Source organism: Sphaeramia orbicularis, chromosome 11 (genome assembly GCF_902148855.1).
Source record: "Sphaeramia orbicularis chromosome 11, fSphaOr1.1, whole genome shotgun sequence".
In the NCBI taxonomy this organism is placed as follows: Eukaryota; Metazoa; Chordata; class Actinopteri; order Kurtiformes; family Apogonidae; genus Sphaeramia; species Sphaeramia orbicularis.
Window position 1 is genome coordinate 17,159,420 of NC_043967.1, and position 13,807 is coordinate 17,173,226.

The 13,807-nt window shown below is 37.4% G+C and overlaps 1 protein-coding gene across 1 annotated transcript in view; it reads left to right on the forward strand.

The window, feature by feature from the left end:
• gabbr1b (gamma-aminobutyric acid (GABA) B receptor, 1b) overlaps positions 1-13,807 on the forward strand; it is a 325,006-nt gene that overhangs the window by 52,990 nt on the left and 258,209 nt on the right. Inside the window, exons 2-3 of the mRNA XM_030147671.1 lie at positions 1,004-1,087; positions 13,429-13,493. Of these exons, the coding sequence (XP_030003531.1) occupies positions 1,012-1,087; positions 13,429-13,493 (141 nt within the window). The 5' untranslated portion in view covers positions 1,004-1,011. The remainder of the gene's footprint in view (positions 1-1,003; positions 1,088-13,428; positions 13,494-13,807) is intronic.

The window sequence follows — 13,807 nt, forward strand, 5'->3', positions numbered from 1 at the left end:
AGTTGCTACAGTTCGTAGTGCAACTATAACATTCTTCAGTTTAGGACCAGATGTTGAATTTAACCAAATAGGGTTAAATTTCCTTCTATTGGAGTTTTATCGGAGTATCGGAGTCTTGCTTCTTTGCTGTGTGGTCATTGGATTGGCTTTAACTCTTATTACAGCTACAAAGACTTACAGTGACTAAGATTGTAAGATTAACTAAGTTGATATCAACACAAATCTGATATCTGAGATTTTGCAATAGTATAAAAATCTTGCTTCTTTCTGTCTTTGGTCCTTCTTGTTTTCCTCCAGGAGCTCTTTTTCTCCTAACAGACAAATATCATTATTTGCAGGACATGAAAGATCTTCTGTCAGAAAAATGTCAACATAGCAAGTGTCAGACCAAGCAGCCAGTGTTTTGGTGGATCTAGCAGTAGATAGTCTCACATCATTAGATATCTGTTTTGATGCATTTAGGTTACAGCAAGTGGGATCATTGGAAGCTTTCATCGAAGAAGCTTACTGTCAGTCTGTCACCTCAAGTGAAAAACAGGCATTTCTAAATATCAAAACAATTCCTTCAGCGTCCACTGATAAAACTCTGGCGAAATTCACAGAAAGTTGGACATTAACTTTATCTATTGAGAAGTTTTAATGCATAATAATTCCACAGTTTAAGTTTGAGTGGCACATCTGACAGGTTTACGATCAGCGCCGATAACGATAAGCTGACAGACGTATGGTGCAGCCTCGTCGTAGTCGGCTGTCAATCCCTGGTGTGGTTGCCCTTGAAATACAGAAATATAACATCACATCATCTAAAGTGGAACTGACATATCAGGCAAACGACTAAAAAAATAAAACTGGTTCATAAGTAAAGTACATGTACATTGCATCAGGTAGGGTGGATTTGTCTTTTGGATTTTCCTACTCCGCTCCAGGAGCAGATGCTGGTGTCTCTTTCCTGTCAGCTTCCTCTTTATTTCAATGCTTTCTCTTTTCTGTTTCTGTGTTTCAGGTGGAGGAATGGAGCCGCCCTGTCTTTTGTTCCTTTCCAGTGTCTTGCCCTTACTCAGCGTGTCTGCATACAATACATCTGCCGGTAATGACTGCGCTGTCTCCCACACAAGTGTTTGTCTTTGACACAATGTCACTAGTTTGCTCAAAAGGCTGTGTGTGCACTGCTACCATAGATTTTCTATGAGTCTATTGTGTTTGTTTATGGTGTCTGAATGGATAATGTTGCTCATACTGATGTGTGTAAAACATTTACATGGATCTTATTTGACAATTACAAGTTCTGTTAACTAAGTACTAAAAATTACCTTGTCAGGTTTTACAGTGCCCTTTTGGAATGAGAATGTATGCAAAAAATAAAACATGACGCTTAGGACAAGAACTAAAAATATACGATTATTCTAGTTTGAGTTATTGTTGTTTCTAGTTATCTCATCGCAAATCCTCAAATCTCATATTTTTTAAAGTCTCTGACCGAAATCATTGGGAATCTGATTGAATTCGTACACGTTTTGCTTCACCTGTTACTCTGACAAACTGTGTTAAAGGTGTCTTATAAACAACTTAAAAGAACTTAACACATATTGAAGAAAAAGTGAAATCAAACAAAATGTATTCTTATTACTTTATTATGCAATATATTCTTCTTATACTGTGCCAGTTTGTATGAAGTGTCAAGTGTTTGAAAGTTTGAAATCTAATTTAAAAATAAAAAGGTTATGCAGGATTGACATTATGTAAGATTTAAGCATTATATTTTCAGTATTTGTGTGAGCACATCCATGCAAACTTATGTTTAAGTTTTTTTTTTTTTTTTTTTTTTTAATAAATGGTGGAAGATGCTTCTTTGATGGACATTAGAAAACCATTACCATGCTAACAACTGTTGCTGTGTTGGCTACATCCATGATAATCACCGCAATGCACTGATTTCTCTGTAGAAGCCTTGGAGTTTTCCTTGAAAATCCTTGTAGTCGTTCATAAGTTGAGTGCCTCTTTTCCTTTACAGCAGCAATAACAGTATTGAACTGTAATGACTTTTTTGCATAGTCAGTCTGATAACATCAACAACTGACCAGCTTCCAATATGAAGCACATTTCATGTAAATGATGCTTTAAGGAGTACCTGTACTTGTCATGCTAACGACATAAATAGTGCTTTGTGCATTACTTATTAGCAAGAGAGGCGCAAAATCTGATTAAAAAGAAAGCCATAAATTCACCATACTGGAACTTTTTACCTCCACCAGGTGAAACGGCGGAGGTTATGTTTTCATTGGGGTTTTTTGTTTGTCTGTCTGTCTGTCTGTTAGCAAGATAACTCAAAAAGTTATGGACGGATTTTGATGAAATTTTCAGGAAATGTTGATACTGGCACAAGGAACAAATGATTAAATTTTGGTGGTGGTGATGGGGGACTGATCTGCCTTGGCGGAGGTCTGTGCTTTCCGAGTGCTTTTCTAGATATTACGTGAATTACACGTGGAGGCAGAACCTATGGGGAACAGCCATTGCCGGCCAGAAGTGACATACCCTTGTGGGTTCTGGGTGATCGAGTGCAAGTAAACAGGCAGCAGTCAGTGAGCGAGACTGAGTGGAAAGCATGTGTTTGTGCTTGTTGTGCAGCTGTAAGCTCAGCACTCTGCTATTGTCCTAGGGACATGACCCAGCACTGACCGTTAATGTGTCATGTATCTTAGACTGGTGTCTGCTGCATGGGGTCAGTGACCAGTCAATCACAGCCTTGGTAATCGGACAAAACAATGACTCAGCATCACTACCGGTGCTGGAACAGCCCATGAAGGAGGCAACATGTCACTGATCATGCCTGACTGACTGACGGAGCAGTGACTTAGCACTCACGCATATTTGACAACGAGCTATAATGCAAGTTACCTGACGGAACCTCTAGTATTATACATGATCTCTTGAAATTGGTAGCAATGAAAATTCACTCCAGGTACCCTTCAACACATTAGTTCTTATCAAAGCCAATCAACCAAATGAGAAAGAAACTCTCATATTTGGGGAGTTAAAGTTACTTTTTTCTCAAAGTTGTCTAGCAGCATTGATGATCCAGAAGTACATGTCGTATTTAGAATATTTACTCTGCTTTACTTTGCTGTCAGGTAGCCTTTTCAAACAGCAAACAAATACTGTAATGGTTGTCTGTGCTAGCACCACTAAGTATAATTTGGTGGTTTGATGAGAGGACTGCTCAAAGTCGACAGTCAAAGCCAGTTTCTTTTAATAAATCCTTCTGTAGGGACTTGAGTTGCCTAACGTTAACCTAAGCATGGGTTTAGAAGCGAACAAACAGAACAAAACATGAATCATAGATATTTCTTAAGTGTGTTTCTTTGAAATGGAACAACAATCAACCTGTGTTTCCCCTTAGGTATGAGAAGTTGTTAGAAACTCTTTCGAGCTGATATTATTAGAAATGACTGGATGACCAACCCTCTCAGGTAAGGCAGTGAACAATGACAGACATGCTCTTTAGCAGTTTTTGTGTGCAGGTGCTGGATCCCAGACATGCTCACTTTTTCATGAGCTTGCTTTGTGCGTACTCAGTATTCTGCTGTCATATCTCTGGCCCTTTTCCCTCTGTCACATCAGTCAGCTGCTGAGCATGAAATTGCTGCCACAGCTCTTGAGACTCGTGCTGGACAAGCACCATTTCCCACCTCTAACAGCCAGGCTTGGCAGGCAGACCCAGCCCCACATTTAAAAACCTATCTGCAACCAATGGGTGTCTGAAACGTTAATGAATATTTGCTGTAAACTCAAAGTGCTTATTACAGTGCTTTCATATTGCAGTTCATGCTTTGACACTAATGCTCAGAGGCAGATGTCAGATCTTTGTAATACAGACATAAACCTGCCGTCAGATTAGTGAGCTGTCATTTCCTCTTTGTGCCGAGCACTGGGGTTAGTGCTCTGTGAATGGGTGGGGGTGTTTGCTATGGGAATCACGTCTAGTGGTCTTCCTGGCCTCTGGTGAGAAATGCAGCGCATGTTTAGTAATGAGGGCTTTACACTGTGGGTGAACCTGTGTGGAATGGCAGGCTCCAGATGTATTATCCCCAGGGAAGGAAAAAGCAGTCATAGACGGAGAGATTGGAGATAATCAGATACACAGAAACTACTTGTTATATTGTTTCAGTCAAATGTAGCTTTACGGTGAACTGGCAGGAAATAAGAAATGACAGCACACGGAAGGGGGCTCAGTAAAGCCAGTCTTCCCAGGACTGATTGATTTCTGTGTGCTTTAATGGATTACTGATGGCTAAGTGTGAAGTAAGGTGGTGGGTGGTGTGCATCGAGGTCACTTCCCATCTACATCAAAGCTACGCTGACATCATCAAAGAGTCTGGTCTAATTTTTTTGGCTTATTTTGCCCTCTCAATATTTTATGCATTTGTTTATTTATTTGTTTTTCTCATTTCTCTTAGTAACCTCTGTTTTTATTTATGGGTCAGTTGTGAGTGCTTCAGAGGCAGATTCGGCTTAGATGATGTTACAGCCTCAGGTTTTAACACTTATTACCCAATTTGTCTTCTCAATGAGTCATGTGTTCTGGTATTTAGTCTGGGGTTTTAAAAGTGGTACTAGCAGAACAGTGTGAACTGTGACAGAGGAAATCTGAAATTCCACAAGCACAGAAACTACTCTTTAAATATCATCAGTGTTGTGAGAAATGTGCTGCTTTCTTCAGAGAGAACTCTTCCTAGTTAACATAGGAGAGGTTTTGGCTGTGTTCACACTGCCAGCCTTTGTGCCCATTTCAGATTTATATTCAGTAATACCTGTGTGAATCAGTCCTGAACTGTCTGCAAAAAAAAAAAAAAAAAACAGATCAGGAGTATGATGTAAACGCAGCATGCAATTTGCAATGAAACAAACATGGAGGCCAGTGAAGGGAGCAGAGTTCAATGAAGATGAAAAGCGCACTGTGCTTTTACACATTGACACCTGCCAGCACAGAGTTATTGCATGCTGGTCTAAAGTGACAAACAGGCTGAAGCATGCATGCGCTGTCCATGCTGAGGTTACATTGTAAACAAAAAGACTGTTTTGATTTAGGACCATTTATGAAACAGTGACAATTGATTGTAATTTGTGCTGTTGACTATATTAGGACAGATTTTCATTAAATATAAATTAAGTGGCAATCAAGAGATCCAAGACAAAAGCAGCGGTTTTTCCATTAGCTAAAGGGATTATTTAGTTGTTAATTAGTTTTTTTGCATCCGATTAGACTTAAAGAAAATTGCTGAAGCTACATGAACATTTATCTAACACTAGAGATGTATGTTAGCTGAACATTGGTATGTTGACAGTTATTGGCTATCAGCACTTCATCGAAGGTCAAAGGTTAACTCGCTTTATCGTCCCCATAAGGAAGTTTGGTCTCTGCATTTTACCCATCCAAATTTGTAAACACGCATACACAGTGCCTAGCATTAGCACATGTTAAGAGCAGTGAGCTACCACTGAAGGTACTTTAGGACCAACTCCAGATCTTCATCATCACAGTGGTCAGGGGCACCGACAGGAGAAAGATCTTTCATGATACATTCAAGGTTGTTTCATAAATTAGTATGACTAAATTTGTCCTCATTCAAAAATACTGCGATCCATCATATTTCATTAATCTAAATTTTCAGTCCATGGGAGATGAACAGTTTTTATTAGGGTATTTTAACAACCAATTTGTTTGTTTATGGCCTCATGTAAGAATAAAGCACATGGTATGTATCACATATATATATATTTTCCAAATATTTGTTGTTTTTGCTGATTCAATTGTCTTAATGGTTGTTTGTTTCATTCCACTGACTTGCCTTTTACTTTGTTTATAAGTTTTATTGTTTACTGAATTCACTCTTATCGCTTCTGTTTCTATTGTTTTCCAAGTTATATTGCAAATGAGGCCTTTACCTCAATATAGCCAGAGATTAAATAAAGGTTAAATGAATGAAAAACTAATCAGCGCTGTCAATGCTGATACCATTATCTCAACATGGCATTTCATCTGCCCAATTAATTGGCCAACTGATCCTGTCTCTTGACCAGAGATCAGACCTCTGAGTCCTGTGAGTGGTTAGATGTAATGGGGATTTTATTTATGGGCTCAAATGTGGAACTCTACAGACAGAATGAGGTTTAGATTGATGTCTAGCACATGCTGAGCACAGTGAACAGTGAAACTGGTTTGGCAGGAATTTTTACAGATCAGGAGGAGGACGCTATCAGAACTGGATCAGGAACTGCTAGGTGTGGAATAGTGGGTAAATGGATAAATTGTTAATAAAGCAGAACCATAAGCACTAATACTTGGCCATAGCTATTCACACCTGTGGCAATGCAAAGTTTTAGACAATGATCAATGAAAGTTCCAAAAATATTTGTGCCAACCTGTTTGACAGAAATGGTAATAAATTCAACATCACTTAAGATAAGATAGTTTATTTGCCATTTGTACACATTCAGGTACAGGGGAATTATTATGCAGAGGTCTCTCAGAATACAGGCATAAAAGATTAAAATATACAATCAAGAATAAAAAGATATAAGCAGTATAAAAACAACTAAAAGACAATAGCACAGTGACTTGCAATAAATATCTAAAAATAAATACTCGCCACTAGGAGTGTGTATTGGCAAGAATCTGGCAATACAATATAAATCACAATACTAGAATCGGGAGACATCATGATACTGTTAACAAGATGATATTTCTTTAAAAAAAAAAAATCTCCTGAAAAAATTGAATTACACCAGAAATATGCACAAATCCTAAACAAATTTTTATTTGATCAGAACAGGATCTAATGCTATATCCCAAAACATTCCTATGTAAAAAATTTAAGGTGCAGGATTTGGATAAATAAAGTTTTAACAGCCGGCTATACCATTACAAAATGCTTACACACTCAAAAAAAAAAAAAAAAATGTTTTAGAGACATTACAGTTTAAGATCCTACTCAAATGTTTATATTCAATTACTTATGAAAAGAATGCACAGTGGACAGTCCCTGAATCAGCCAATATCATAGCACTATTTTTGTTCAGTTCCACAAATGAACTAACACCTGCCTCTTTCAAACCATAAAAAGAGCTTTCAGGATGCTTAAAATAACCATTATTTAACAAAACAGTGTTATCAGTTAAAAAAAAAAAACTACATGCGTGACCTGCAATATTACAATACTACATTCGTAGTATACAAACAGAGCAAAATACCAATGTGAATATATAAATAAAAGAGCTTGTAGGATTCACAAAAAAGAAAACCAAAAAACAAAATGAACCTCTGCCATGTCTGCATTTGAATAAATACCTAAAAATATCGATACTGTACTTTAGTAGATACAGTATCGTGAAATGAAATATCGTGGTACATTGCGGAGCTGATATTTTCTTACACCCTTACGCTCCACAAATTGCACTTAGAGCCTCATCCGCACATTGCTGGTGTCCAGTTTTTCTGATCCAGTCTCTTCTGTCCCTTTGTGTCTTTGTACTGTCATTAAACTGAAAAGTTGGAATCAGACCATTTTTCTATTAAACTGGCTAATTTCTGCAACTCTGATAAGGTGCTAAACTGTACCTGTTGAAGCAGGTGATAATTCAGTTGAGTGATGTGACAGGGCGACGACACAAGGCCATTCGGGTGGTCAGTCTGCAGCAGAGTGTGAGGTTAGCATCAGATGAAGGGAACCTCAAGCAGACAAGGCCCTGTACCAGAGGGGAGCTCAGCCTTGTTGTCAAAACAGGCAGGGATCAGGCAGCAGACAGGTCAGGAACAAAGCAGGTTATAAATCAGCCAGGCAGCAGGCAAAGGTCTGGAAGCAGGTAGAGCTCAGCAACAGGGAGTTCAAGTAAAACAATAGGAGTGCAGAGGTTGAAGGGACGGCTACGAAACAATCTGGCAGAGGTGAGCTTTGCAGAGCCGGCTTTTGTACTGGGGTTGTAATTACAGACGAGCTGCAAGTGAGTCAAACAGGTGGAGCTGGGAGGGAGAAAGAAACACAGCAAGTGGAGGAGACAGATGAGTGAGAGCAATTATGGCATTCATTTGATTGCATTTAATAGTACATGGTTTCCACTGTTAAGGTGCAATAACATCACCTGAGGCTGCTCTCAATTTCCTGTTTTTTCACCTCATTGACGCATGATTGTGACCCTGAAATCAGTTTCAGGAAACCATCTGGAGGGGTGCCTCAGTTCACTAAAAGAAAAATAAATCTTGGTGTAAAAGAGGCATTACACACATCTGGATTATGCAAAACATGGCAAGGGCAGGTTTTAGCTCACCTGCCATATGCTGTGTTGTCTTCGTTACCACTGGTCAAATTCAGTTCACATATTATATGTAACTTCCTTGGGGCAATGTTTACAAATTTTGACCACAGTTTTGAGATACTTTGAGTTTTGAATTTTTGGCAAATCTTTAAATTATTTGAAATTTACCTTTACTTTGTAAAAGGCCATATTTTCATGGAAATGGTTACAGATATCAGTATAGTCACTATTGAGCACTGATAGGAAGTTATATGGACCTTTGAACCTTTGACTTTGAGTGACCTTGAAGGGTCAAATTCAAGGTCACCAGTGTCTGCATTTCAACAATCTTCTTCTCAGAAACTACTGGTCATTTAGATTCAATTTTTTTTTATTATGTAGCTTCCTTGGGAGTTTTCTACAAAGTTTGTTCACATTTTTGAGAAATTTTGATTCTTGAATTTTTATTTTTTTTAAATTTTTGAAATATTAAACATTTGTCTTTACTTATAATGGTCCATATTTTGATGACTTACAACATGGAAATACTTTGAGATATTAGTATATTTACTATTGAGCACTGATAGGAAGTCATATATGGACTTTTATTTAATTAGTTGAGTTCTCCTCCAGTGAAAGTACCACCCACTTCTATTGGGAGATTGATCTATTGCATCAAGACCACAGGACTCTAACGTAGCGACAGAACCTGACAACCTCGCCAATTCATTCAACTTGTTATTGATTCTTGATAGAACATGCCAGTGAGGTACAGGGCCATTGGTCCTATTTTTTTCGTCAGTCTGATGTATTAGATATTTAAAATGATCAAATGTGTGAAAACTTGTATTAAATTTAAAAAAAAAGTACAGTGTCCTTACATCACCTACTGACACATTATACCTGGTTGTGACTTGAAATAAAAACTATTGATAAGTTTACATCAGCACTCTTCTGACATTATAAAATACATCAGTAATTGTGACTAAACAATAGGTAATGCACTAATTATGTTTAACTGACTTTAATTATGTTTAACTGACTCGTCTGATTGTAATCCACATTTCTACTGAATAATGGTCCATATCAGTTGTCTTTGAAACCATAGAGACTGACAATGTTTGTTGCCTCTGTTAACATAAGGCTTCCTTTTGGCACAGTAAAGTTTGAACTGGCATTTGTGGATGTAGCTGTGTATTCTAGTGCTAGACAAAGGTTTGCCTCTATAATCCAGAGCCCATGTTGTTCTGTGAGTTGTAGATGAATGACTATTCTTGATACAGTGTCGTCTTAGGGATCAGAGATCACAGCTGTTCGGTTTAGGCTTAACCATTGCCCTTTTAATTCTCTTCAGAATTATAGTGTGTGAAATGTCCAAATCCTTCAGAAGGAACATTGTTTTTAAACATTTCAGTCACTCTGCCTGCATTTGGGGATCCTCAGCTTATCTTTCCTCCTAAAGGACTAGACTCTCCTTGTATGCAGCTTTTGCACCAAATCATGATTACAGTTACTTGTCAGATTTTAGATTAGATAGAACTTTATTGATCCTTTGGGCAGGGCCTTCAGGAAATTTAGGTTCCATCAGCAGCACACTGAATGCACACCTATAAGAAATATTACAGGAAAATAGTAATACAATAACTATAAAAAACAGTAGTGAAAAAACAGGCAATTGCACATTAGAAAGTGCTAGTAGAAACAACAAATAGCAAAGTAGTAATAATACATAATAATAAATCACTATGTTATTATAATACGCACGTTATATATGTAATAAAGTGATAACAGTAATAGTTGTCATAACAATGATATATAAGTAACAAGTAACACAAGTATGTAAATAACAGTAATAATAAGCAAATAAGAAAATTAATGACAACAAACAAATATTTCACACTGGATACGCATCACTTGATTGAGTTTAACTCGTTAGCTCTGAATTGCTCCATTTCTAACTCTTTCTTCATTGTGTCACATCTTGAACATGAGGAATGTTATTCGGATAAAATACGGTGCATGTTGTGTTCATACTGTAAATGCAAGTTTGTATCACTGCTTTCTTTTTTAATTGGCATTTTCTATACTGTATCGCCTATTTCATATATGAGGGTGTATATTTAAGCGCATGTATGCTGCAATGAAATTAATTTTAAAAGTAATCCTACTGATGCTGCATAAGCTGATATATATATATATATTTTTCCACAGCTAATGTGTACACTGTGACCATTTCTGTGATTCATAATCATTGTTCTTTCCTTGTCCAGTTTCTTTTAAATGGTCAACTGCTGCTCCCTTTTAATGACCTCCTCCCACAAAAATACAGATTAGGCCCAAGATCTGCTAGTTGGCATTCTCAGCCGTTCTCCCGTCTCAGTACATATGCAGTACCAGTGGAAGAGGGAAAAACATGTCACAGGACAGGACATATTTTAATATGTAAAGGATGACTATGTCTGTTTTCAGGAATTTTCAGAGCAAAGGATGTTTGTGTATTTTGTGCAATGAAAATAATGCTATCCAGGGGCAACCAAAGTATGTTTAGTTTAGCTGTGAGTAGAATCTTGAGTAGATTTACAAATATATGATCGGTGTTGGGGTGCTTGTTGTTTGATCTGTTGGCCCATTAGCTTTCACACCACACTTAACTACATACACAGCTGTAAAGTGAACAGTTGAGATTTAAGTCTGAAATTCTCATGAGAAACTACAAGCAGTCAGGTTGTGAGAGACATCATTATGATAACAGCTTCAAACAACTCTGAGACTAGTTTATTTTGTTTAGAAGTGGAGAGTTTGTGCTTTTCCTTAAAGCAAATCACTAAACATCCTCTGATACAGCCCTTTGAAGAATACAAAGCATGTAAAAATATAAAACCTCTGAGGCAGGATTAATTGGGGTGAATTAAATTCCTGTCCCTTTGACACCTCTCCAGTCTTTGTTTTTTTTTTTTTTTTTGTAGCCTAGAAGCTTAAGTGCAGCCAGTCTCAGACAGTCTGAACATGCAAATCTGCCTCCACCCCTCTAGTCAAGCCCCAGCTGGCCCCATTAAGCGTGTTTCCATCCCAATGAAAGCACAGTTTCTTCATGTGAAACCATCGCTCAGTTGATAAATAAGCTCTGCTGGCAGCAACAAGCACAACCCTCATATGGAGGCTGTCTAAGTGGAGAAAAATCACTGACGTGGATAACGAGTGAGCCTTCTGCTAGAAACAAGGCTGCTGGTTATTTAGCATTGCTGAAAACGTAACAGAGGTCTCCATCTAGTGGTGGGACTCTGAAATACTTAGACTTATCTGTAGTCTTTCCTTTGCATCTTTTAGCTTTTAGTTTCATTCACTTTAACACAGATACATATTGTTATTGCAGTTATTCTCTAAGATACGAAGATGTGCAAAATGTTGAAAATCTGAACGGCATCAAAGAAAAAAGCAAAAGAACATTTGGAAGCTGAAGACAGTTTTCTCATTCATTTATCAGTTACTTCCAGTTTGTAAACGCAACTTACTTTACGTCAATGAATCCCAAAAACGTATAGACTTTAGAAACATATCATCGAGTGGAAACTTTGTGGCTCATAATTTATGTGTTGGATGATGATTTTAAACCTTTCAAACAAAACACAAAGCAAATGAGATAAAAGCAAAATCTATATATGTACTAAAAATAACAGGGTGCTTGTGGAGGTCTTGAAAGTCTTAAAAAGTATGGGATTTTGAAATGCTGTTTTGCAGACCTTGAAAAGTCTGGAATTTTAAAGTATGGAAAAACGTTTCTCTCATAGTCTAATTGTAGAGGATGCTCAAACGCATATAATCTTGTAAGATAAGAAATACATGAGGAAAACATATAAAAACAACTTGATATGATTTCACTAACTAGACAGTACTGGAATGATTCTAGTGAAATTTGTTTGTTTGATATCCATGCACTTTTTTGATTTTCATATGTTTTGAAAATGTTTCTGTGAGTAAAAGAGAATTTACTGTGAATTATGCATTTATTCATTCATACATTTATTAAAATGAACCTTTCTATTACACACAACAGGTACAATGTCAACCACAAAAGTAGGCATGCAAGTATAAAACTACTTAAAGTCAAGGTCCTTGGGAAAAAAATAGAAAAATTTGAAAAAGTCTGGAATTTTCATTTGGATAAAGAGCAAGCACCCGGTAATAAATATTAACTAATTAATCAGTTATATCAGAAAAAGAGCCAAAACACTGTGTCATCTTTTTTTGCTGTCCTGTTTTTCCTACTTTCCAGCTTTATTTTGTTACATCATACAGTATTATGTGTGTTGTGTGTGATATGTGTTAAAGGGTTTATCTTTATCTGTTATTATCCATTTAAGTTGTTCTATACATTGGAAAGGTGCATAATGATGCACAATTAAAATTAGAATTATTTTACGTCATATGCATTAAAAATACAGTTATTTGTCTTAAAATATGGAGCCTTAAAGTAAAGATTTGTCACAAAAATAAGTAGTCAAGTAAGCACAGACGCTTGAGAGCTCTACCCAAGTGTACTTACACATTCAGATACAGTTTAACTTTATTGATTCAGGAGGAAATTCAGTACCTTTGTTTGTGAATCACACGTGTTAATGTGTTTCCAGTCATTACCTAAATTGTTCTTTTACTGCATTTAATTTATGCACATTATTGTTGCGCTGCAGTAACAACTGTACCATTTCCTTAAGTTGAGACTCACCCGTCCATCTTTGGAGGACAGCAATGTGCATTCTAGACAGAGAAGACAGAGAGAAGAGTGGATCAAGACAACTATGTTCAACTGTAATAACTATCCCTCAATCAGGGAGGTGGTCAATGTCATCATGTGTCAGCCTATAATGGAGTCCTGAGCTTCCCCTCCCGGATCAGTGTGACACCTGTGCACCTGACCGGCATGACAGTGAGCACTCTGGATATGAAGTGTTGGTTTCATGAGAATATTCATGATAATGCTTTTGGAAAATGTGGAATATCAGCAGACCGTGTGACAGTTATCAGTGGTGAAAAAAAGCAGGGCTGTGTGTCTATCAGCAGATTGAGACGGATAGGAGATGGATGCAGGCCAGGTCTTTCTCTGCTCCACCTGACTGTGACTGTTGGTCTCTCTTTCAGGTTGTGCCATCATCCGTCCTCCCAGAGATGGAGGAATAAGATACAGAGGGCTGACACAAGAGCAGGTGAGGAATGGCAGCTGCTGCACTCTGATTAAAACCACAGAAAAACCCATTCACTGTCACCAGCCTCTAATTCAGTACGAGGCCGAGGGATGGTACTTTGTCAACTGTGGTTTACCTGGGTGCATTTTTTGGAATACTTTAATCATTTTAGAATGTAATGGATTCTAAATTCAGATTTATCTTCCGTGGTCTTTATACTGGCGTACCCAAAAACCTCAATCCATAGTCCTGTACAGTATTTATTGAGATAATTTACATTTTTTAAACAGCCGAGTTGGACTTCTGCTTCCTGTTTACATCTCATATCGCATCAA